At 36.7% G+C, this 23,924-nt stretch overlaps 1 protein-coding gene across 1 annotated transcript; it reads left to right on the top strand.

Annotated features, from left to right (window-relative positions):
• The first annotated feature begins 4,571 nt into the window (after positions 1-4,571).
• LOC124221656 (juvenile hormone esterase-like) lies at positions 4,572-8,478 on the top strand. The gene is made up of 9 exons (XM_069137845.1): positions 4,572-4,799; positions 4,955-5,240; positions 5,315-5,500; positions 5,571-5,776; positions 5,862-6,033; positions 6,102-6,268; positions 6,416-6,566; positions 6,655-6,790; positions 6,943-8,478. Exons 1-9 carry the CDS (start codon positions 4,770-4,772, stop codon positions 7,109-7,111), a joined length of 1,503 nt encoding a protein of 500 aa, XP_068993946.1. The 5' UTR covers positions 4,572-4,769; the 3' UTR covers positions 7,112-8,478.
• Positions 8,479-23,924: the final 15,446 nt, after the last annotated feature.

Genomic DNA, 23,924 nt, shown 5'->3' with positions numbered 1-23,924 from the left:
AATGCATATTTAGCATTCAATTCTTTCCGTACGACGTTTCGGCAGGCCCCGCCTACCAGCATCAGGTTTCTTTAATAAAATTAATAACAATTTCGTATAATTATTACAATTGCTCATTTAATGTCAAGCTACGACCGTTACACGGCGACAAAATTTTTTTATTTCTATTACATGTATATTCAATACCTTTTGACTATTTGCTTGTTTCTTAGTGTACATAAATGCCAGAATTTCATATTTTTATATTATAATTTAAACTAATATGGAAGATTAATTTCACTTACACTTAAATAAATCGACATTCCTTAACGCTTGCGAAGTTTATTACATGGTGTACGAGGAAGAAGTGAATTCGAACCAATCGATAAAAGAATCGGATTGTTGGTATTCTATTAACTGTATATTAAACTTGTTTTGTGCAAATTTTTATTACAATATTTTCAAAATTAACAAAGATAAGGACCTTGACTTAACGAGTGGTAAAAAAAATTTCCCCTCCATTGCGGCATTGTCCATGTTCGTTGACAGAAGCGATTTGGTACTTCAAATACCTAAAATAAGTACATGAATCCAGCCAACAAAAAATTTACATCGACTGAATGCCACACTTCGTTGATCCAAGCGGAACTTGGTTGGTGTAACTCGTTGAATCGGTTGCACCAATTTGTTCACGGGGTAAAAAAGACAGCACATGTCTTGAAACAAGTAGAGAATATATTCGTCGTAAATATCAGTATACTAGTACTATAAATAGCCATTAGGTGGTGAAATTTCTCGCTACGGAAGTAGCTTCATAGATAGTTGTAAAATCGGGCATTTGGCTACAAAGTCAGGTACGAATAACGTAAGATAATTTTGTCATCAGACCTATTACGAACGAAAAAAGTATAATACCAAGTTTCGAGTCATCGAAATTTATATTGACTACACATCAACGAAAACTATTGACAGATGTTCAATTTATATTTGCATCTATGTACAACAACAAGTTTTCGGGTTTGCACCATTTAATATCGGATAAATCCCACAAAACTTGAAGTCAACAGAACTTAACAAATGATATAATTCGAATAATACGTTTTGCGCGCTTGAATGACGCTAATATTCAGTTAGCGTAAAAGATTTTTGTAACAGCAAAATTCATTACCTGTTTCAACCATTGAACCCTTGACTCAACAAAACATGAGTCAAAAAAATCAAGCTCAATTTGTTTTGATACAACAATTTCGTATGCTTAAAACAAAACGATTGAGATCCGCTATCAATTAAATTTTCAATCATTTCAATCACACATTTTCTTACCACAACATGAAGGTTGTTGCAAGGAATTCATACCGTGTTGTCTTGAATAAATTAATAATCAGCATGATACTTCAAAGGCTTGGTTCAATTCTATATTGAGTTGTGAGCCATCAATTATGAATGTGAGAGATTTAATGTCCCAAGACGAAATCTGAGATTTGTCTGTAAAACGAAGAACCGGTTTCGCTTTCAGGGTGCAGAGCAAGTTATCTCGAGGCATGATCGCTTCCAAAACTCTGCGGCTAAATCGGCGAGACAGTCGTTACCGTAGAGTCATGGGAAAAATACGCTTTGTGGTCGGGCTTGCCGCACTGTTTCAGCGCCTTGGTTACAACTCCGACTACGTTCACGTGACCATTGACAAGGGTGTGATTCGCGGAATCAAAACCACCACTTGGCATGGCGTTCCATTCTTCAGTTCCAAGGGAACCCCCTACGCAAAACCCCCGCTGCAGCAGCTCAGGTTCAAGGTCAGTGATCTTACTCACATTAGCACATCGTGAACCGGTTACGAAATAGTCTCGCAATATTCGAATCAACCACAGTGACTCTCTAACTTATTATAGAAGTGGCTTTGGATATAGACTGTTAAAAATGTTTGTTAGAAATTTACTAAAATTGTAATGGAAGTTTTATTCTATTGCGGAAAAGTGAATTTACTTAACTTTTTTGAAGTATTTGTTACGGGGTAGAATGCGTAGGCTCCGATGAGCGGTAATCGGAGCTTACTCCACGCCCAGCCAAGGTGTTATTTGGCTATTATAGGGTCCGTTCACGTCGACTATGCACTCGCGTGCTACTACACCCAATGCAGGAAGTGAATGGAATAGAAAGGGATCGGTATTAAGGGAAGGTAAACGATTTAAAGTATATGATTGTTTATTAGTAGTAAATGCAACGGAGTCGGTCGAGGGAAAAAGGTATGGTCTTCGTTTAGAGGGATGGGTGTCTTGCTTGAGCGCTAGGATGGATCTGCGTAGTTTCGCGGGATGTAGGAGGCAAACTAGCCGCGAGTTACAGAAGAATCTGCTGACTCGCGAACGATAAGAGTAGACTACAGAGCGTAAGGTAACTAAGAGTGTGGGAAAGGAATATGAAGTCTGGAGGACGTAACATATTCTTTGAAAACTAATTTTTTGAATTAACTGTAACATTACCTAAATTTAGTAAGTATGAGTGCCGTAATTTCAATAACTTTGAGTATTATTTTTACAATATTACGGATTGTATATTTAATAGGTTAGGAAAAAAATATATGTAGAACGGGTGTGTAATTGATGTTTATAATTTTTTGTGAGCACAAACAGCATATTAACAACTTATCAGGAGCTACAATCGATGAAAATGTATTTTAGATCGATTAGAAAAACTAGCGCATTATTTTATCCAAAACGTGGCTCGATCCCGTTCGCTCGGAATTTGATTTACTAATCGGACACACCTTACCTACTATAACAAACTACTTTGTGGGAAACCCTGACTTTATTCAGTTGATGATACAATGTACGGTCCACACAGGCATGACAGATAATACAGTCACCGAAAACTCAGCAATAAGATTATAGTTTCAGACTTCGTACTCAGACTACAATTTTAATTAAATTTACAAGAGCATTTACATTCCAAATGTTTTAAATTGTTAGATAGTTGGTAAATTTACAGTGTAATTGTGAAAAATTAAAAATTTCACTACTTACTCGAAAATTAACATGCTACTTCTTTGAGCTTTGCTGAAACCTGATACTGTTAAGTATTTTGTATAAAATTTATACACGCACAACTTGAGTAGATTCACAAGAAAATTCCGCCATTTTCAAAAACTGTTGAGAAACTTTTTAAATACAGTACATGTGACATACTATCAAGTAAAACTAAGATTCTTCGGGGTGATTTTAGAACTGAGATTTGGGAAATTCAAAATCATACATAGTATTAAAGTTCGAAACCAAATTTTGGATGTTACGTCCAGGGACGAACGAGCGAGAACAGCCTGTCTCGATCTGGAACTTGTTATGGGTCGTGCCAACTGTCACTATGGGTGATTTGAAATAATTCGGTCTACACACACACTTTAGTTGAGAATACACATTTATTAAAAAATAGTACGTTTGATAACTGATTTTCGAGATGTCGGAAGATGAGTGCTTTAACAGAATGATCGTTTAATAACTGATCTTCGAGATGTCGGAAGATGAGTGCTTTAACAGAATGATCGTTTAATAACTGATTTTCACGTTGTGTAATGGCCTGACGTCTAAATTGGTTCTGTCGTTATTGATGTCTCAAGTGATTCTGATTTGCAACTTCTAGTTCGAAAAGGATCTTGAATAGTGGGAGGTCTGGAAGAGACTCCTGATTGGTTTTTGGATACGTCAGTGCAAGACGATTGGTCTTGAAGAGGCCAATCGGTGCAATGCTGACAAGATAGTTGCAAGAATGCAATTTGAATTCTAAGAATGATACTTAGTGAACTGCTCATCTTGTCTTCTCTCACGTTCCTTAAGTTTGGTCAGTGAGAGTTCGCGAGCCGAGTTGAAATTGAAGATATAAAACAAAGAAATAAAAGTGTTACATGAACGATTGTTGGTCCGAGGCCATTACACACCAAGATGATAACTAAATCTATATCTATATGATTCTTAAAGGCTATGGTATAAGCATGTTTGCTCTTTTATGATAATTGCACGTCGCGTCGGTAAGTTACGATACAGAGAGGGTGCAGCCGTAATTATCGGCTGGGACGTGACAGTTCGGATGTTCAGAAAGTGACGTCACCCAAATTTTTTTTTCTCTTGACGTCATCGATCTGTAGTAATCGTCGACGACGAAAATCAACTAGCTGAATTCCTCAATCTGGAAATAACCGCGCAGTAGAGCGGACGTATGAGAACCGCGTTCCGCAGATTTCGGGTACTGGGTTCTCTACCTCCTGGATTCTGCACTCCGGGTCCGCTTCCTGGTGCAACTCGAGTTCCAGGACAAGCGCTCCGTAGTTTCTGCGCCCAAAGTTCACCACCTGCAGGAACTCGACTTCCAGACAAGCGCTCCATGGTTCCTGCGCTCTAGGTCTGCTACCTGGTGTAACTCGACTTCCAGGACAAGCGCTCCGTAGTTTCTGCGCTCAAGGTCCACTACCTGGTAAAAGTCGACTTCAAGGACATGCGCTCCGTAGTTTCTGAGCTCAAAGTCCACTACCTGGTGTAACTTGACTTCAAGGACAAGCACTTCGTAGTTTCTAAGCTTAAGATCCGCTACCTGGTGTAACTTGACTTCCAGGACAAGCGCTCCGTAGTTTCTGCGCTCAAGGTCCACTACCTGCAAGAACTCGACTTCCAGGACAAGCACTCTATGGTTCCTGCGCTCGAGGTCCACTACCTGGTAAACTCGACTTCCAAGACAAACCCTCTGTAGTTTCTGCGCTCAAGGTCGACTACCTGCAAGAACTCGACTTCCAGGACAAGCACTCTATGGTTCCTGCGCTCGAGGTCCACTACCTGGTAAACTCGACTTCCAAGACAAACCCTCTGTAGTTTCTGCGCTCAAGGTCGACTACCTGGTGTAACTCGAAAACTTCGCAAATATTTTATTCCTGACCAAATTGTTTACCAAAAGTCGCGACACTGTCGTATCGCTTACATCACTTTCCAATCAGGCACCACAAGAGGCAACGGCGTGGACCGGAGTCCGAGATGCGGTTTGGTATGGCAGCGTGTGTCCGCACCTCGACACGATATTGCACATTTTACGAGGTGACGAAGACTGCCTCTTCATCAACATCTATACCCCGTCCTTGGGGCCCGAACGCCTTCCCGTTATGTTCTGGATCCACGGCGGACTCTTCGAGCAGGGTTCCGGCAATGACGAGTTTTACGGTCCAGACTACTTCATGGGAACCGGTGTCATCCTCGTCACCATGAACTATCGCCTTGGCGCACTTGGTCCGTATTTCGAGTCAAGCAGCGACAGTTGCTATCCTTTCGCAACTTTGATTAATTTTCATAATTCACTCCAGGGTTCCTTTCTTCTGGGGACGACGAGGCTCCTGGAAACGCTGGACTCAAGGACCAGGCTGCGGCGCTCCGCTGGGTAAAGCGGAACATTGCGAGCTTTGGTGGGGACCCTGAGAAAGTCACCATATTCGGGGTGAGCGTGGGAAGCGCCTGCGTCCATTTTCACACCCTGTCCCCGATGTCGGCCGGTATATTTGATCCATAGCTTCAATTTGCTTAGCATCGAAGCACTTTGGCACCAAATGCAACCTGTTTTAGGCCTCTTCGCCCGCGCGATCGGCCAGAGCGGATCGTCCCTGAACAATTGGGCCCACATCAATAACGGGGCCGCGGTTACGATCCGACTCGCCGAATATTTGGGAGCGGAAAATCTCGGCAAAGACACGAAACGGGCCGTCGACTTCTTGAGGAGTGCGCCTTACTCGGACATCGTCATGGCTCAAAAGAGGCTGAGAACTCCGGAGGTCATAACTTTGTGCTGCAGTAATTTGAACTCCCAATCCTTTCTTCGGCTCGACCGATGTTTCATGAACTGAAATTTTTTTCCAGGAGGTCAGGATAGGGAAGGATTTTATTTTCGTGCCGACCGTTGACAAGGGAGTCAAGTCTGAGGAGGTCTTTATGCCCGATTTGCCTCTGAATTTACTGAAATCTGGTAACTTCAACAAAGTTCCGTTCATTACTGGCTACACCAGTCACGAAGGCTACTTGTTTACGAGAGGTAAGAATATCGGGATTAGTATAAGGGAATTATACGCAGATATTGCGGAAGGTGATCGCGCGTTTCAGCGATAGCCAAACCAGAGATCAGAAAAGCAGCACTTGAGGACACGGAGCGATACGTTCCACAGGATATCCGGGATGAAGCGTTGCGAAACGAGCTGGCCGCCTCGATTCGCAAATTTTATTTCAAAGACAAACCAGTGCACCCTGGCAAGATCGATGATTTTGTAAACGTAAGCACACGATAGATAATTCGCTACAAAGCTCACTTGGAGAAATGAATTTCTTGGTAAATTGAAAAGTCGTTGATTGATCATAATCTCATATTCGCTGTGGATCTTCATTACGGTTGATCGGTACTTCGTTATTTCTCTTCGTAGCTTTACTCGGATACAACTTTCATAGCAGGGACCAACTTGGTAGTGAAACTTCTGCTCCGTCATAGCCAGGCACCCATTTATTATTACGTCTTCGGGCACACGGGGAAGCTGAACTTCAACAAGTTCATTTTAGGGATAGAACGTCTTCCAGGTTGTTTGATCAATTTTATTATATAGCATTGAGCGACAGAACAATGATCGAAAACACACAGGACAACGATTTTCATTCCTGCCAACAGGTGCGTCTCACGGTGACGATGTTGTATACTTGTTTCATCAGAGACTGTTGTTCTGGAGAAAACCGGTGGCTGGTTCGGACGATGAGTACGTGATCAACACGATGATCAGACTCTGGACGAACTTCGCCAAGCATGGGTAAGTGACCTCCTAGCTGTTATCTTTACCTAATTTTATCACGCGGGTCTACACGTTACGATCTAAACCGAATACAGTAATCACTTGTTTTCTTTTCTCCAGCTTCTCTCAGTGTATTTCAAATCATGATAATCATTATCGGTCTGTATCAGAAATCCAACACCGAAAGAGGATCCCTTGACTTGGAAGCCCGTGTCCCTACATGAATTCCACTTCTTGAACATTTCTGGACGTGATACGAAACTTCAGATGAATCCTTATCACGAACGTGCTCAATTCTGGGATAAGGCTTACCAAAAATCAACGATAATCGGTCATTGACGTTGTAAGTCGATGAAACAGTGCCATGTAGCGTAATTATTGGTTGACTCACTTTTATATTTGTTAATTTGTAAATCGCATTAATCAATACTAATAATATTTCAGACATATTTCATACATTATAATCATTTTTGAATCGAATGAATAGTCAAGATAATAGAAGTAACCCTAGTAGCACTTTCGACTGCGGGTCTGACATCAAAATCTGCATTGTTCGAAATCTTGCACAAGTCTGTTGTCAGGTGGCAAAAAGTCACTGCCAGGGGAGATCCTGAAGAAAGACTTCCCACAGAGTCGTCTCAGATTTTTGCAACTGAAGGCAATGCTACTGGGGAAGAAAGTTGTGAGATTTTCATTATTTCAATTTCAATAATTTAATGCAATGATGTAATACTTATTAGAGACAAGACTGACCAGATGCTGGATAATAGAAAGAAAAGAGACGAATGGAATAAGATTTCTAGTTGAGGTATTTTTGTTTATATATAAATTGAAATCGTTGATGGATATGTTAATCACTAAATTTGCGCGAAATAAGTTACGCAATCTTTAAATCATATCATCTAGAATATTTATGGATTGAAAACGGTATACCTAGGTATACCATTTAAGTATATTGTAACAAGACCAGAACAGATTTGAATATTGATTATATGAGTATAATACAGGTTACAGCCAAGATTGGTGCGAAAAATGCAACTTCAAAATTGTATAAACGCACATAAACGAAGAAGCAATAATACGAGTAACAATTACAAGTTTAAAATTTGTATAAGCAGAGTATAAATGGGACATACACATACAAGGTGTATCAGTAATCGGAGACCAGTGGGCACTCACGAATTCCTTGCAAAAAAAAAAAAAAATAAGACTAAAATTACTCTTGACAATTTTCGTTTAAAGCAACAGTTTTCGAGTTGGAGCCGGTTGAAGTTCACCAATCAACGTACTTATACAATATTACTTGGCAGTAATACGTAATTTGAATCTTTTTTCAGGAAGCATAAGAATATTTACGTATGCTGTGTTTTCGTGAATTATTTTAATTTTTTTTTTTTTTTCAAAGCTAATTATATGCATATGTTGTTGAATAGATAGGGTATTTTTGTGGGTACTGAATACATTTTCAATGTACTTAGCAAAAGGTGTTTGCACCTGAAGCGCTTTTTGGGGGGATATATCTATACATCGACTGTCCACAGTTGATGCCTGTAATTTTTTTCCATTTCCAGCAAGCGTTCCTGATTGAGAAGATTTTTGACTCTCCTGAGTTCAATTTGACGAATTTTTCAATCGATTTTTCGTCAAACATTTTCGAAAGATTGTATACTAACCGAATATCTACGAAATAAAGAGTTGAGTGTTTTTGAATTTGAAACCGTCTGATCCTTTTAAATAAATTTGACCTAAAAACTACGGAATATTTCGCCAGCGACAACGGAGTTATCGAACGTTTGTTTCTATTTCAATGACTATACTTATGGTGTACTTAAATCGCTAATGCAAAAGAGAATACACGTATACGTTTATGCATAAAAAAGAAACAGATGACGATAGACAATCTGCGACATATATTTGTTTTCATTTTAATACTCGTGATAATAAAATACTGATAAATTGAGATAAATTGATCTACTTTGATTTCTACAACATTTTTTAATACGCAAGCATTCGCGTCATGTCAGTGACCGATACGAGGGAAGATCAAAAAATAAATTGAGTATTAGGTACAATATGTTGAGATAATGACGTCTAAAGTATTCTATGCATCATCGCAATGGTACATTTTCATGTAATCCAAAAATACTATAATTTTCACTGACATACGATAAAATTACGTCCCCGGTACGATTGGCGCCATCTCCAGGATTGCTAAAGTGTAACACTGCAACCAGAATTTGTCAATTTTATACTTTAGTTTTCTGTACTTGACCTTTCTACATTTTGACTTCTCTTGATTTGGATTTTTGCGTCTTTGAAAATTCGATATTGTGACCGTTCTGTTCGGTGATGTTTTAACATTTCTATGACCCACCTTCTAATAGTGATTTCCTCTGTTAACTATCGCGCGTAGAGTTCGTAGTCAGGTTGACATAGTTATTGCGATAATCTCAACATTTTTGGCACAACTATACTTACTAACGTACCGGGTCACAGGTACGAATAGTAGCCACGATCCGTCTATTAACGGTTCTAGATACCTTTCCAATATTTTTCCAATAATTGATCTGGATTACGTATATTCTAGGCTAAATAAATGATAAAATTATTGAAACAATTATTGAATCGATTGGGAAAAAATGCTTCGTATAATTCATGCATCCAAAATTCCAGTGCGGTATCAATGAAACATTTGACCTGGGTCGAGCTTTCACGTTCTTCTTTCACAATTTGAGATCTCACGTTCTTCTAGTACAATCTGAAATATCACGTTCTTCTAGTCTTCGATATAGACTTTACATAGGGCGCAAACTTTTACACGTTTTATCTAATGCTATTAGTAAATAAAACTGTTGTAACATTACATGTAATAAAAAAAATCTGCCTTGCTCTGAATTTGTACAGTAACAATGTTTATTCAATGAGCCCGAAGAGCCATTGAGTCTCCAATTTAACTAAAAAATGTAAAAATGACATGTCAATCAATTCGAAAACTATAGCACACGTCACTTTCGAGTATGGCCGCGTCATAGATCCAAATATTACTGCAGTTATTTTATTACAACCACCTCGCGTCTGTAAATGAGAGAGATCACCAGAAACCCTAGTGATTTCAAATAGCACACTTGGTGTAGTGCCGTATACTACAGAAGTACTTATACATTACTAATATGCTGAGAGGAAAAAAGACGAAAATACTGACAAACTAGGCTTGCAAAGTAATAAATTAATATTCAACTAACGTAATTCGACTTCTAGAAGAACATAAGCTGTCAATTATCGGGAACTAAATAGAAAAGTAATTGAAAACCAGGAATTATTGTGTCGTCCCACAGAGAGATGTTAAAAATGAGAACTCGGATCGATTAACTAAATTTTGCGCACATGACTAACTTACTGTCCATTCGAATCGTGTACTATTTTTCATGTTATTCCAACGCATACGTTCGTCGATCAATCAAAAAAAATCAAGATCAGATGTATTGAAAATAAATATGACGCTTTATTTCTTTTATCATCTTTATTTTCACTCAACGTTTGACTGACTCTCCAGTGTCTCTCCTCTTCATCCTTCTCTACCTTTTGTCTCTCTAGAACATTCTCCTTCCAGAGCTTCCTATCTCTTGATTATTCTTGTTCCTTCTTTCCTTCAATATCTACTGTTCCTTTACATCCTTACCAACTATTGCTCTATTCTATCCCTTCTTTACCTACTGATATAACCGCTATAGAAAACAATTTTATTGCCGCCATTTCAACAGGATACTTGATTCGGTAACGAGTTGAATATTTCCTGACATTTTGACAGACGGTGGGGATGATTAAGAGTAAAGTGACGAGGAACGGTCTGACGATTAGTTCAGTGATGAATCGCATGAAGTAAGTACCTACATCCATGATGAAAAACTCACGTATTTTCTGGACACAACGCAGTCGGGATGATATATGATCGCGACTCAAGGAGTCTGACACGTGGGTATACCACGAAGTGAAGTTATAGATGCCTTAGTTCCCGGGGGTAAGAATTGTGTCATACCAGTCCTTCGTCCTTCCCGTCTGAAGATTCCACCGGATTTTCTTCCACTCGCGTATATCGCCCGAGGTGTCTCCATCTGTCCCCGGGCATTTCAGAGCGATGGAATTTATGGATAAAAGTTTCCACGAAGATTGGATGTCTTGGTAAAACTTTTCAACGGAATCAATCCGAAGAGTTGTTTCTTTGAAGGCCTAAGGGTATCCTCGACTAGACGACAACTGATCTTCGAAGATTTCGCGCGGTTCCAGCCAGGCTTAGAACACTAGCAATATGGTCTTATCGATTTTTTATCATTGACGCATGGGGTTTTTATGAAGGTATGTATTTTACCCCGTATAACTGACATATAACTGTATTCAAGTTACTATTTGAAGAGAGAGAAGAGTTGCCACATTTATTCTGAGCATGATTACATCTCGTCTTAGTTGAGTTTAAGGATTAATGTCTGTTACTATTTCAATTGCAGTTATTGCAAAAACAAAAACGCTATTTTCTATGTGTAGTAAATTTTTTGATCTACATCGCAACTATTGACATCAAATTCAAATCATTTTGAAGCATTATTCAGAAGATTCTAGAAGATTCTGAAACAAAATGTTTGAAAACCTGCATTTTTTTGAAAATAAAGTCTTTCAATTTTTATGCTTAAATAGAAAAAACTTTTTTTAGAGTGCTTCATATTGCAATTGAAGAAGATATTTTTAAAGATAGCTGTTTCACTCATGTAGATAATATGTTATAATGGCCGTTAAAGGGTTAAAGGTAACAAAATTTTTCGAGCTCATGTCGATGACGAAGTTTTCATAACAACCAAAGAAGCAGCTCTCGGCACTATCGGCACTCGGCACACAACAGCATAATTGTTAGTATTGCGAATTTTTTCCGGAATGCTTTTGCAGCTGATTGTACATTACGTATAATTCTCTAACCTTATCGTTTCCTCTGACTGTTAACAATGTAAAGAAATAATCAAAGCAATAGTTGATTCTTAGAACAAGATCCAGAGTTTACGCCACGCTAGCACCTCGAGGAGTAATATCTTTTAATGTTTTGGGTCAAAGATCTCTTTGGAGAGATCTTTTGCCGTGTAATTTCCAGCGTAGCTAGACCTTGAAGATTTGGCCCAAGCTGTTAGTACATCAGGTATTAACAGGAGGACCCGCTAACCTTTATTGTTAGTAGCCTTGAGCAGAATCAGAATAATAGTCGGTCTGTATGATAAGAAAATTTATTGCTGATATATCGATGTGGCGCCCAACTAAGTGGTTGTGTTAGGATACAAAGAGCGGGGATTGTTCAGTAATTGATTAAAAGCAGTCAAGAATAAATACATTACACACCTGTAAATATTCAACCACGACGGTCATGACAGGTGAAATATGCGAGAACATCGTGAAGCAGAACAAACGGTACATTTAAAGCAACTGAACAAGAGACCAGAATATCCAAACATAAACATACCGTTTGCAGTAATATAAAACAGCAAGAAAAGATTATGGCAAGAAACTGACATAAAACGAAAAAGCATACAAACGAGCAGAACAAGCAGAAGTGTACAACGCCGGACATGAAAACTTTTTAGACGATAATGGGCAAGTACAGGAGAAAACCTAACAGCGGCTGCGTAATCACGAAAAAAAATAATGGAAGGATTTTTACGCTGTGGTATTTCACTTGAAAAAATATCGATGCACCGATCCAAAGAACAAATAACCCTGAAATGGAAGACGAAAAACACACGAATAATTATTCAGGACCCCGTGAAATAACCAATGAATTGTACAAGGGATTAAGATTAGGAGCAGCGTATTTAGTCAAATAATAGAAATAAAACTGGAGCAGCTCAGAGATAATGATGTTTTATGCAGAAGGCGTCCCGCAGGACCCTGGAAATTATCTGGAAATAGCCGTAACAACTGAAACTACACTAACTGTTTGAACTCATGAAATGATGCGCATTTGATTCTATGTACTTGCATACAAAGATATGGATGCTCACAAGTGCGAATCGGACTTACGAAGAATTTATGCTAAGTTAATTCGAAAAATGTATTCAGCTGGATTGACATTTTTGTATCGCATTATTTTACTGAAATATTTCTTGAATGTTAACGTAAAATGTATTTCTGATATATTTCTGAAATATCTCAGTGCTATATTGGTTTTCCCATGAATGTGATTCAACGTGTATCTAAAAATCCTCACGAAAGCTTAACTATATATAATCGTTATTTAAAGAATTAAAGATAGATGATCTCTTGCTATATTTGTGTATGTTTATTCCAGAAAAGGGCGTGAGAGCGTTACTTTCATTAATTCTACTTAGAATCTATTCTAGCTGTGAAAGACCAAATACACCAAATTCGGTCCTTTGGTATGACAATTTCCTTTTTCAAAACAGAGCTGAAAGTTGACTGTCAAATATTTTCTTTTCACCATTGACACAATTTTTTCGAATAGGATTTCATACTTGGTGTGAAATTAATGTTTCAAGGTGAAGAAACTTCAGGCCAATTTGGAGGAAATCTAAGTTGGAAGCTGATTGACGATTTTCAAGTAGCAGCTCTGAGTTACGAATACACATAATCGATTTCTGAAACGACGATGCAATCACAAGCAGCTAAAAAAGAATTATTTTAGATTGTAATGAGATCCAGAAAATGGAGTTTTTCGAAATAAACACAACTATTCACTTCGCGAAGGGATACATGATTGTGCATTAATTATATTGTATACTTATTCAAGATATACGCATACTCGTTTTTGATACATTCAATATCCGTGTTGACTAATTTATCATTATTGCGAAGTGGAAAAAAATTGTAATTGTTCGGTATCGCAATGTCACATTTTCAAACCGGCAGCGAAAATCGAAGGATTCGATAAATATACAATATACTATGTGTAAAGCGGTACAATGTATGTATTTATGTATGTATGCATTTATGTACGTATGTATGTACGCAGATTATAACAGCGAACAACGCATCATAACACAAAGTACGGATACGTTCAACACGTTTGTTCAACGCATACAGCCGTTATTCAGACACGAGCCGCCCTGCGAGTCTTCAGTTGCCGAGCTTTTCTCCCTTGCGTTTCTCGCCCACGCAGCACAACATATTCGATCAGACATGATTCATACATCCCATCTCATATATTTTCTTAGCTCTCGCGTGCTAACGGCTATAACGGTAACCGTATTCGTGCTGAGGCTGTGAAAGAATATACATTTACGGCTGAATCCTTTCGCCTGTAAAAGGAAGAACATTTCACTGTCATCTTCTATCGAATCGTGCAAAAAATAAATCAGGATTGCTGCTTATTCGACCAAGTCTCTTGCTTTGAATTCTAATAACACTATTTCAATAGCAATGCTTTTGTCAACAATAAAAGTAGAGGATACTGAATCTGAATTTTACAATGAAATTACATTACAATTTTACAGTGAAATTTATAATTCCATTAATCATCAGTGTAGTGCGGGGTCATAAATTTACAACTAAATTCACAATTAAGTTCAAAGGTTACGTAAGGTTTTTTTTTTCCATCCCGTTACTGATAATCTACATATATTTATGCATCAAACAAAATAACGAAACATTGCGGTTGATTTCGTGTTCACGGTGTTTTCTTTTTTTTTTTGTCACTTTCATAGAAAAACCCACCACTTGCGATCAATTCAAAATCTTGTGTTCCATTTCTCTATCTTATTTTCCAAATTTTTCCTAAAATCCTTCACAGTTATGTCAATTTCAAAGTTATATAACGGAGTTGGCAATAGTCTAGATTTGAACAGTACTTTTATATAAAGTAAACAATTTGTTGATGGTTATTTTGGTGTTTTTGAACGCAGATGAACAATTTTCGATAGTGGCTACTACTTTAATGTAATTGACGCAATTCTTTCGCACTTGACATGCTTTCCAAAAATTTTACTACGTTTTGTAGAAAACTTTTATAGGCTGTTCACCCTCCAACGATACTGAGTGATATAGTACGCCAGGATTACGATTACGTTAATGTTTGTATGTACAGACGGACAAAATGAAATGAGAATATGACTAAGACAATGTTATTTGTAAATTTTTTCATGACCCTTGATGAGTTGATAAATCAGTCTTAAAAAGTCGTGTTTAAGAAGACAAAAAAGTAAAACTCTCGTCATATTTCGAATTGCTTGAAACTTATCAATCATATCACGTCCTATGTGTGTCCAAAGGTTATTCAAAATAACGTTAGAAAATGGTTATTTTCACAGAGCTCTTTTCTTTACAATACGTGAGATAAAAATTTGAAAAAATGATACCGTTATTAAAGGAGTACTAGACCAGGGCTGAAGCCTTTGAAAATGGTAAAAAGTGAAACAAAATAATAGTAGGATGAAACCCATTGGAAAAGGAAGAGAATATACCAAAAATGAAAGGAAAAATAAATTACAGGCGATCTGAGGTCGGGAAGTGGTAGGGGGTGAGTTTTTAAGGGTAAGAAACGGTTTATCTCGATTTCCGACAAAACTACAAGTCATATGGAAAAAAGTTGAACAGCAAAGTTGCAGATAATAAAAAGATCTACAACTTTTGTATCTATACGTTTTTCAAATAACATCAAAATTTATGTGAAAAATTCAAATAACCAAGTTTTTGGTTATTTATTTTTATCTTTTACAAAAAGAATTTTTTTTTTCACAAAATTTGGTGAAAATTTACCTTACTTAATTTTTATATTTAATTTACTACTTACCATTTATTTATTTTTATATTTTTATAATTACTTACTTAATATCGAAGAAGCACCCTAATTTTCAATCGAAAATTTTCACGTCAAAATATCTGCTTTTTCGAAAAAGTCGGTGGGCTTTTTGTTCGTTCAAATCTCTACTTTCCGATGGTGTAAAAAAAAATATACCCTACTATGGTAAATGTTCTCAGAAAATGCAAAGAAACGAAAAACACTCGAATCCGAAATTTTTTTTTTAATCTTTTTGTACAATTTTGGGCTATTTATTAAAATTTACACTTTAATTACTCGAAAAACGTAAGATTCCATGTTACATTGTCCCAAACATAAAAAGGTAAGTTTTCACCGAATTTCGTGAGAAAAGAAAATTTTTTGTAAAAGATAAAAATAAAAAACCAAAAACTTGGTTATTTGAATTTTTCACATAAATTTTAAGGTTATGTGAAAAAAGTAAGAATACAAAAGTTGTAGATCTTTTTATTACCTGCAACTTTGCTGTTTAACTATTTTCCATAGGACTTGTAGTTTTGTCGGAAATCGAGATAAGCCGTTTTTTACCCTTAAAAACTCACCCCCTACCACTTCCCGACCTCAGATCGCCTGAAATTTATTTTTCCTTTCATTTTTGGTATATTCTCTTCCTTTTCCAATGGGTTTCATGGTAAGATACCCACACACGCAGAACGTGTAACACCTCAGGCATACAGGATTATCCCCTCTCCCGGCCATCTCATTATCCACATATATACTTGAGCTCTACGAATTGTATTCGTTCGTACTCAGTCTACTGAAGCGTTCAGTCCGGAATAAACCTTGTTCTCCCTAAGATTGCCTCTCCCGAGTTTCATTTTCCTAACACTACTATTATTTTTTTTGATTTCAAAAATTATCGACCCTGGTCTACACAGGAAACGACACTTGTCATCCAAATCTTATTCCAACACTTTGCCACCGAATTATTCCAACTATTCACAAGTGATAGTTTCGTGAAAATTATAATTATTTTTTCCTAACGTGTCAATTGCGATCTATTCGGAAAATTAGGGGGTAACTTGTCGAATCGCGATTTCGATAACAACTTTGGTTCTCTGTTTTCGGTGACTTGGATTTCCTTCAAATTTTCATGACAATAATTATGAGGCGATGAACTTTTTGGAACACACCACGTTTTGCAGTTATCTTAAATATCATTCGAGACACGTAGAATACGATTGTTCGAAAAAAGGTGAAAACCACTTGTTTCATGAAGCTTTTAAAGCTTTATTAAAACTTCAAATTACACGCAAATTGAAAAATTATAAAACCTTACTGATATGTTCCCTCAAGTCTCTGTACCTCAGCAGCGTCATCAAACAGATTTATGAGGCGTAGACCGAATAATTTATTGAAATATTATTTGTTTTCAGTGAATTTCGTTAAGCTTCGTAACTGTTGAGCAGAATTTTTAAATTGGTTTTTCAAAAACATGGCACTTTCATTTCTTACGCTATTTTTCTTCGGTCCATCTTCTGTGTATAAGTAATAGTTGAAGTTCTTATTTATCCGAATGACCTAGAAAACTTATGTAGGTCAAAGCGCACGGTTACTTCAAGATACGGTGCTAAATTCATAAATTCGATGTATTTTTCTGAAATTCATATATGTTCCAATACTAAACTATTTTCCGTTATTTCTTGCAACTATTTGATTTGCTTACTTGTGTCCGGTCTTGAGACCCTAACGCAATCCTGTAATCTGATTTACCATAAAAACTGATGCACAGGGTGTTCTCAGCTTTTATAGGTCACATATATACACTCATAAAATTGAGTAAAATGATGACTCGGAAAGATCAGATTTAGTAGTAGAAAATGGAGAATCGGAAATTTTGGGCAACAGTTTGTAGTTTATGGCACTGTAAATAATATTCAAATACGGAGAAAATCTATCATACGAAACAAAAAAAATTTACGGTTTCAAATTAATGATTCTGGTGAAAAATTATTAAAGATTTTTTTTTTTATTTGCATTATCCAATAGTAGATACAGGATATTGTATGGATCTGGTATCGTCGATTGATCACAAGTAGACAATTTATATGAAAATTCCGCACTCGAGACTTTAAACGCGTTTTTCGCGAAGCGGGGTTTTTCCAAATAATGTAATTTCTCAAAGGAAAAGTTTCAAGCTATTCGTCGCGAATTTGGACACAGTATTCTTCACGCTATTCCTTACCTTGCTGGGGAAACATTTTGAAATTTTTGAAATCGTCATATCTTTTTTCACGATAAACTGTCAAAAAAATAGGCTAAATACGATATTTTTTTCAACCCGTCGCCATTTTATCAATTTTGATTTTAAAAAGCTCCATAGTAAGATAGCGGCTTTCATATACTGATTAATAATCGCTTTACAAATTTTTTTTTAGATAATATTTCGGACCACAACCGAGTACACCGTGAGGCTTCCTTTTTTTTTGGAAAACGTTTTCGACCGTTAGTAAAAAATTTTCTTAAATAAAAATAAGCATTAAAAAATTTATCTTCTTTTCTTCACGAGTGCTTTGATTTGACATGGAAAAATCAGACTGATTAGCGTATTTTTACCATCGAAAAAAAATGAAAACATACGAGCTATTTTTCGACCCGTTACACGATGATCCTTTAAGTAAGGACTGAACCGATATTTCCAAAATCAGCCTCGGAGCGGTTCGAAGAGAAACAGTCAATCGATGCTCGTAACTTATGCGAATGGTGAGAAAGCAACGAGCAAAGTAGAGCCATATGAATTCTTGTCCGACTCACCGAGCTATAATAATGATTTAGACTGCCCCCGTCTTTTCTGCCGAACCCTGACAGTTGACATTTCGATTACGCATCGGCAATGCATCATTGAACGCGGCATGAGCAAAGGCAAGCGATGTAATCACACTAATCAGATGTTGCAAATCTTTACGCGTGACGCTAGCTATTTTCTTTTTTTTTTTCTAACACGTGATTGGGCAGTTCAATTTTCTAATACTGTAATGCGCGTGTAAAGTGCACAGTTTCCAAACAGTACGATAAAACAAAGTTGGCGCATGCGCACAGTCGAAATAGACGCTATACTTTACACACTAGGGCTTTTTTTGACGCATGCGCACTTTCGAATGACTCAATTTTACGCACTGTCTCAGTGTACTGTTCTTTAGTACGTAATTAATGGTTTTGAGACCTTTGGCTTCACAATCTTGTAAGCAATTGATCAACGAATTAACTTGTATTTTGTTCGAAACTTTGAAAACGTTCATTTACCTTGAAACCACTACGCTCAAACAATGTCATTATTTAAAACTTATTGATCCCCCCCCCCCCCCCCTCCGGCTAACCATAATAAATAACACGTGAAAATGCACTCCAAGTACCTGCCAAGTAGCCGATTCCAAATTTTCGACACATCGCGAACAGATGATGTGAAAAATTGAAGAAGAGTGCGGTTCCGATTTTTTTGCATATTTTGCCGGAATTCAGTGTCGCCTAACTCAATTTATTACTTATTGATATACGTAAGAGCTCAATCCCAAAATACGTGAGTTGCGATACGATGAAAGTATGCATGTAATGTGTTGTCTTTTTAAATTTGTGGGTTCGGGAACCAACATCGATAAATAAATTGAATTATTTCTCTGTAATGAAAAAGATTTTAATTTTATTATTTATACAGTCTTAATATTACCAGTTATATTATTACCAATCTGTAATGGCAAAGAAATAACATTCAATGTTTGTTATTCGTAATGTTGTTGTTCCCCTTTCTACAGCTTTTATGTGGATCTAAAGTTATTAATCAATCCGTGCCTTCACATGTGTTCAGTGCTGGGCAAAGTTGTAATAAGAAATTAACAATTACAAATCACTAAGGATAATTTTTAATGACATCGAATTCCATTAAAATTATTTTCAGTAATAATAATTGAATCGGAGTTCAGTGAAATTACTTTTGATAATTGTAATTGACTCAGAGTCCATCGAAATTCTTTCCAGTAATTGTAATTGAATTGGATTTCATTAAAATTACATTGAGTAATTTGAATTTAATCAAAGTTTATCAAAATTACTTTCAGTGATTGGAATTTAATCAGAAATCATTTCAATTATCCTCAGTGATTGTAATTAAATCAGACATTATTAAAATTCTTTTGAGTAATTGTAAACCACACGATGTGGTCCAATTGAATTTTTTTCTCTAACGTTATTCCTGTGAAATAATAACAAATAGACAAATAAATTTACTCCGTTTTTGGAGTATTCAAATGGTGTGATCGGAACGAGTCTTTTACAGTCAATATGTGAATGGGCTATGGTTACCAAAGTTTTTTGGGTAGCTGATCAAGGATTTCACATTACTTTGAAAAATTAATTTGTTTAAATAATTTGCTTGACCAGTCAATGTGAATATGTAAGCTCCATGAAGTTCCCGATGTTTTCGGAATTTGAAATTATGTTGAGAATTCGACATTACGTTTCCAAAGGTAATTTGTTTAAATAAATTATGAAAAACAATTGAAATTTGAAAAAAAAACATAATCATTTCCATTAATTGTAATGGATAACAGAAAAATTACAATTGTTCCAAGTAATTGTAATTAGTAGCAAAAAAATTACAATTTTTTCAAGTAATTTTAATTGACAACAAAAAAAATTACAATTATTTCGAGTAATTGTAGTTGATAATCATAAAATTACAATTGTTTATACTAACTGTAATTGGTAAATCAAAATTTATAATTATTTCCCGCAATTGTAATTAGTTACTAAATATTACAGTTATTCACAGTAATTGTAATTTACGGGTAATGAAATGACGAAAGTAATTTCTGCTGCCCAATTCTGCATGTGTTACCCTGTTTTTGTCCCCTTCTCTGCTCTCTAGTTTCTTTAGGCCGCTACTCTACCGGCCCGACCTATTCCTGCGAGAAAATTCAAACGAGTTTAAGGAGGTATTCCTTGTGATTACTAGTTTTTTTTTTGTGTAAATAAAAGAAAAAGAAAACAAAAGGTGAATTCGATGGACAGGCTTACAAGACAATATTAAGAGAATGATAATAAATACGAGTTTGACTCTCTGTTGAATAAATTAGATATAAGTAACATGTAAATGAAATATAAATAAAATATATGTAAAATAGTCGACAAAATTGTAAAGATAAAATAGTATAGATAAAATAGTTCGAATAAACAGATTGGAATAAATGGTAAAAACAAAAGTGTACACATAAAAAAAAGATCAAAAGTTATTCATTCACACATCCAAACATTCACACAATTTAAAAATACGCCTTCGATACACAAGACGTTGAAATTAACTGGTCCCTTGTCTTTGTCGTCGAATACTGTTGCAACAGATGAGTCACTTGCCAATCCAGGTATTATTCTCTTCTCCACTCTCGTTTGATGGATGCTGAGAACTCTTGTGTTCACCTTTAGGTTGCGTCGTTTATTCACGTTGAGATGGGAGATGAGAGCAGCATGGATCGTAACGACATCGAAAATTCAGTGAACTGGTACTGTGTATGTGGAACTTTGTAAAATCTTAAAATTGACTTGGTTTTCAACTTCTGCGGAGTATTATGATTATCGGTCTGTACAGGTTGGCGTCTTTCCGCAGAGTCTTCAAAACGTTCAGCCGTTTCTCCCGCCTGACGCCTGGATCGGGATGGCTGTGTCCAGCAAAACTTCGCGGGCACTTCGAATTTAAAATATCGTTACATCCTTACATGCATTCATACATTATAGTCGCGACCTCAAGCCACGAAAAATACTGATTTACACCTCCCGAGGTGGACTCTGATCGATTCGCAGCTTCATCTGCTACCATTCATTTAACCTGCGTAGCAGACGACATCGTAGGCTCCAATCGGTCGAAATCCAGTTTGGGAACTGTACCTCAGTATACTGTACACTGTACCTTACTTTCGTTGTAATCGCAAATGACTTCCTCGTACATTGCGACTTTCTTACCGCTGTCCATCGCTTATTCGCTTATTCGTAACCTTTGCCAGGTCATCCAGGAAAAATCACACGTTTGATTAGACCTCAATCCATGGCGTATAAAAAACTGTACGATAACGTATATCTTATCTCGATGTCACAAAATGGTCCAATTATACGACCGACAAAATTTTACTACCTACTTCCATATTATTTTGTTTGATGGTCCAAGGCGGTCAAATCTGTACGACCGCACGCTGAGGATGAAGTCAGATAACAGTTTATGCTCTATATATGTGTACCCTGGATGTGCCAGAGATTTGGTTCTTCGTGACGCTTCTCTGAGTGAGCAGATAAAAAATACAAATTCAGTTGCGTTTCAATATTTGTCCCCGTTTTTGAAGTAGGTAGGCATGCAATTACTTGTCCGCGCGTTCAGTTCTATGTAAGAAAATTCTTCGGAACCGAAAATCAGCACTGGGGAAAAACTCTGTAGAAATATTCCAGTTGTGTCAAATGTAATATGCAGGTGTAAAGTACATAGTTTATCCGGATAGAAATATATCAAATTAAAGTGTAAGATTTGTGAAATATTTTCGACATGATTTTATTCAGGAATTTGTTTCTGCTTACAATTAGATCGCAAAAAAGGTTTTTCAAAATGGAATTTGTATATAATCATTCGTATATATTACATTTCTAATTACGTTCTTCGTCAGGAAGAAGGAAAATTGTAGGTTATGCGCCACTAACATGACAAATTACTTGAACTACTTAAAAAGTCTAAGATGTGTCTGATATAGGAACAGATATTCTATCCGTGTCACATAATTTTTTCATGATACGTTACTTGACAACTTAAAAAAGCGGTTTCGTAATTCACCTGAGTGGTTATTGGATCCAAGACTTCAGACAAATAGGAAATCGAATTCCTCTGGTCTAAGCCGTACCAAATCGGAGCAGAACTGCGAGATTACTTAAAAATAACTAAACAACCTGAATGGAGCTACACATAATTCTAAATTCAACCTTACTGAACTAAATGTTAAATTTGACTTGATTTCAGACCAAAATAAAACCGAAATTAGTCGTCACCGTGATTTTTACTCGGACTCAAACAGAACAACACGGAAACATTAACTACCTTAAGAAAAAGACAAAGCACAATCTTCATGCACTGTTATACACTGTCGTTATTTGCTGTGCAAACCATCAGACTATACTTTCAAAAAGCAATAAATTAATATAATAAAAAAAATTGTTCCAAAAAATATTCTGTCGCCAGATTCCAAATTTTGTGTAACATTCTCTACATTGAATATGGAGAATATATATACTCCTATACATATTTAATTTGACCCACAAACATCTAGCGCCCAAAGGTATCACTTTCTTGATCTTATATTGATCTTCTATTGATCTAAAATTGAGGATAATCAGGATTGATCGTTGAAGATCGCGACCAGGCTATCCTTTTCCTAATATATTCAATAGCGTCGCTGTAAGCAACACAAAAAGAATTCTCAAAACTTTGAATTTCTTTATCCTGCTTGAGCAATTCAGCTCTCGCAAAATACATGTATTCTCAGCCGAAGGTCTTCTCGCTGTATTATTATACAGCACGAGCGTAGTTCACTGTATAACTATAAAGGACCCCGCAGAATCCTTGTCGAAATTGGCTCCTGGTCGAATTGGCTGGCTTTCGGTATGTTATAAAACATATCCTCCAGATCAAAAGTTCTCATGGATACAAGTCCCAAAAATCAGTAGTTTCGAAGAGACAGGCTTCGGTAGAAAGGTGTCCAGATTTATTGATATTTATGGATTTCGTGAGTTTCATAAATTACAAAGCTTCAAGGGGACTTGAAAGCAAATAAACCATTCAAAAACTGCACGGTTGATTCTCAAAGATAGACAGGAAGCTGTGATCGATTCGATCAATGCATAGATTCCATCCATGAACTCGCTGGTTTACTGGAAGTAGGTGCAAAATCAGATTTCGCGCGAAGAACGTGACCCTCCGACTCTAGCAATAATCGGCTTGTCCCGTTTTTCACGCATGTGCAGAGTCTCAGCAAAACGACTTGCAGTTTTTGAGTGATGTATTTGATTTCAAGTCCCCCTTAAAGCTTTTTTATTCATATAAACTGTGCAATCCATAGATATAAAAATATCCATGCATCTCCCTTCCGAATCCTGCATCTCGGAAACAACAGCTTTCTGGGACTTGTGTCTATGAGAACTTTTCAGCGGGAGAGTATGAACTGTACAGCATACTGAGAATCTAGCCAGTTTCTATGAGTATTCTATGAGGTCTCTGCAATAGATCCGATTCACTGGAAACGCGGCCACGAAAAAGTTTCGAAAGTGAATCTGAATCAATGATCAGTACATCCTCGTGTGTTTACACGATTCGTGATCTGGAAC

This window comes from Neodiprion pinetum, chromosome 1 (genome assembly GCF_021155775.2).
Source record: "Neodiprion pinetum isolate iyNeoPine1 chromosome 1, iyNeoPine1.2, whole genome shotgun sequence".
NCBI lineage: Eukaryota > Metazoa > Arthropoda > Insecta > Hymenoptera > Diprionidae > Neodiprion > Neodiprion pinetum.
This window is presented reverse-complemented; position numbering and strand designations above follow the sequence as displayed.

Excerpts from the sequence above, each read along its gene's own strand:
- LOC124221656 (XM_069137845.1), top strand. The coding sequence starts at position 4,770 with ATGGTTCCTGCGCTCGAGGTCCACTACCTG. Across the intron at positions 5,777-5,861 it reads AGAGGCTGAGAACTCCGGAG|GAGGTCAGGATAGGGAAGGA; the intron begins GTCATAACTTTG and ends ATTTTTTTCCAG. Across the intron at positions 6,269-6,415 it reads AGATCGATGATTTTGTAAAC|CTTTACTCGGATACAACTTT; the intron begins GTAAGCACACGA and ends TTCTCTTCGTAG.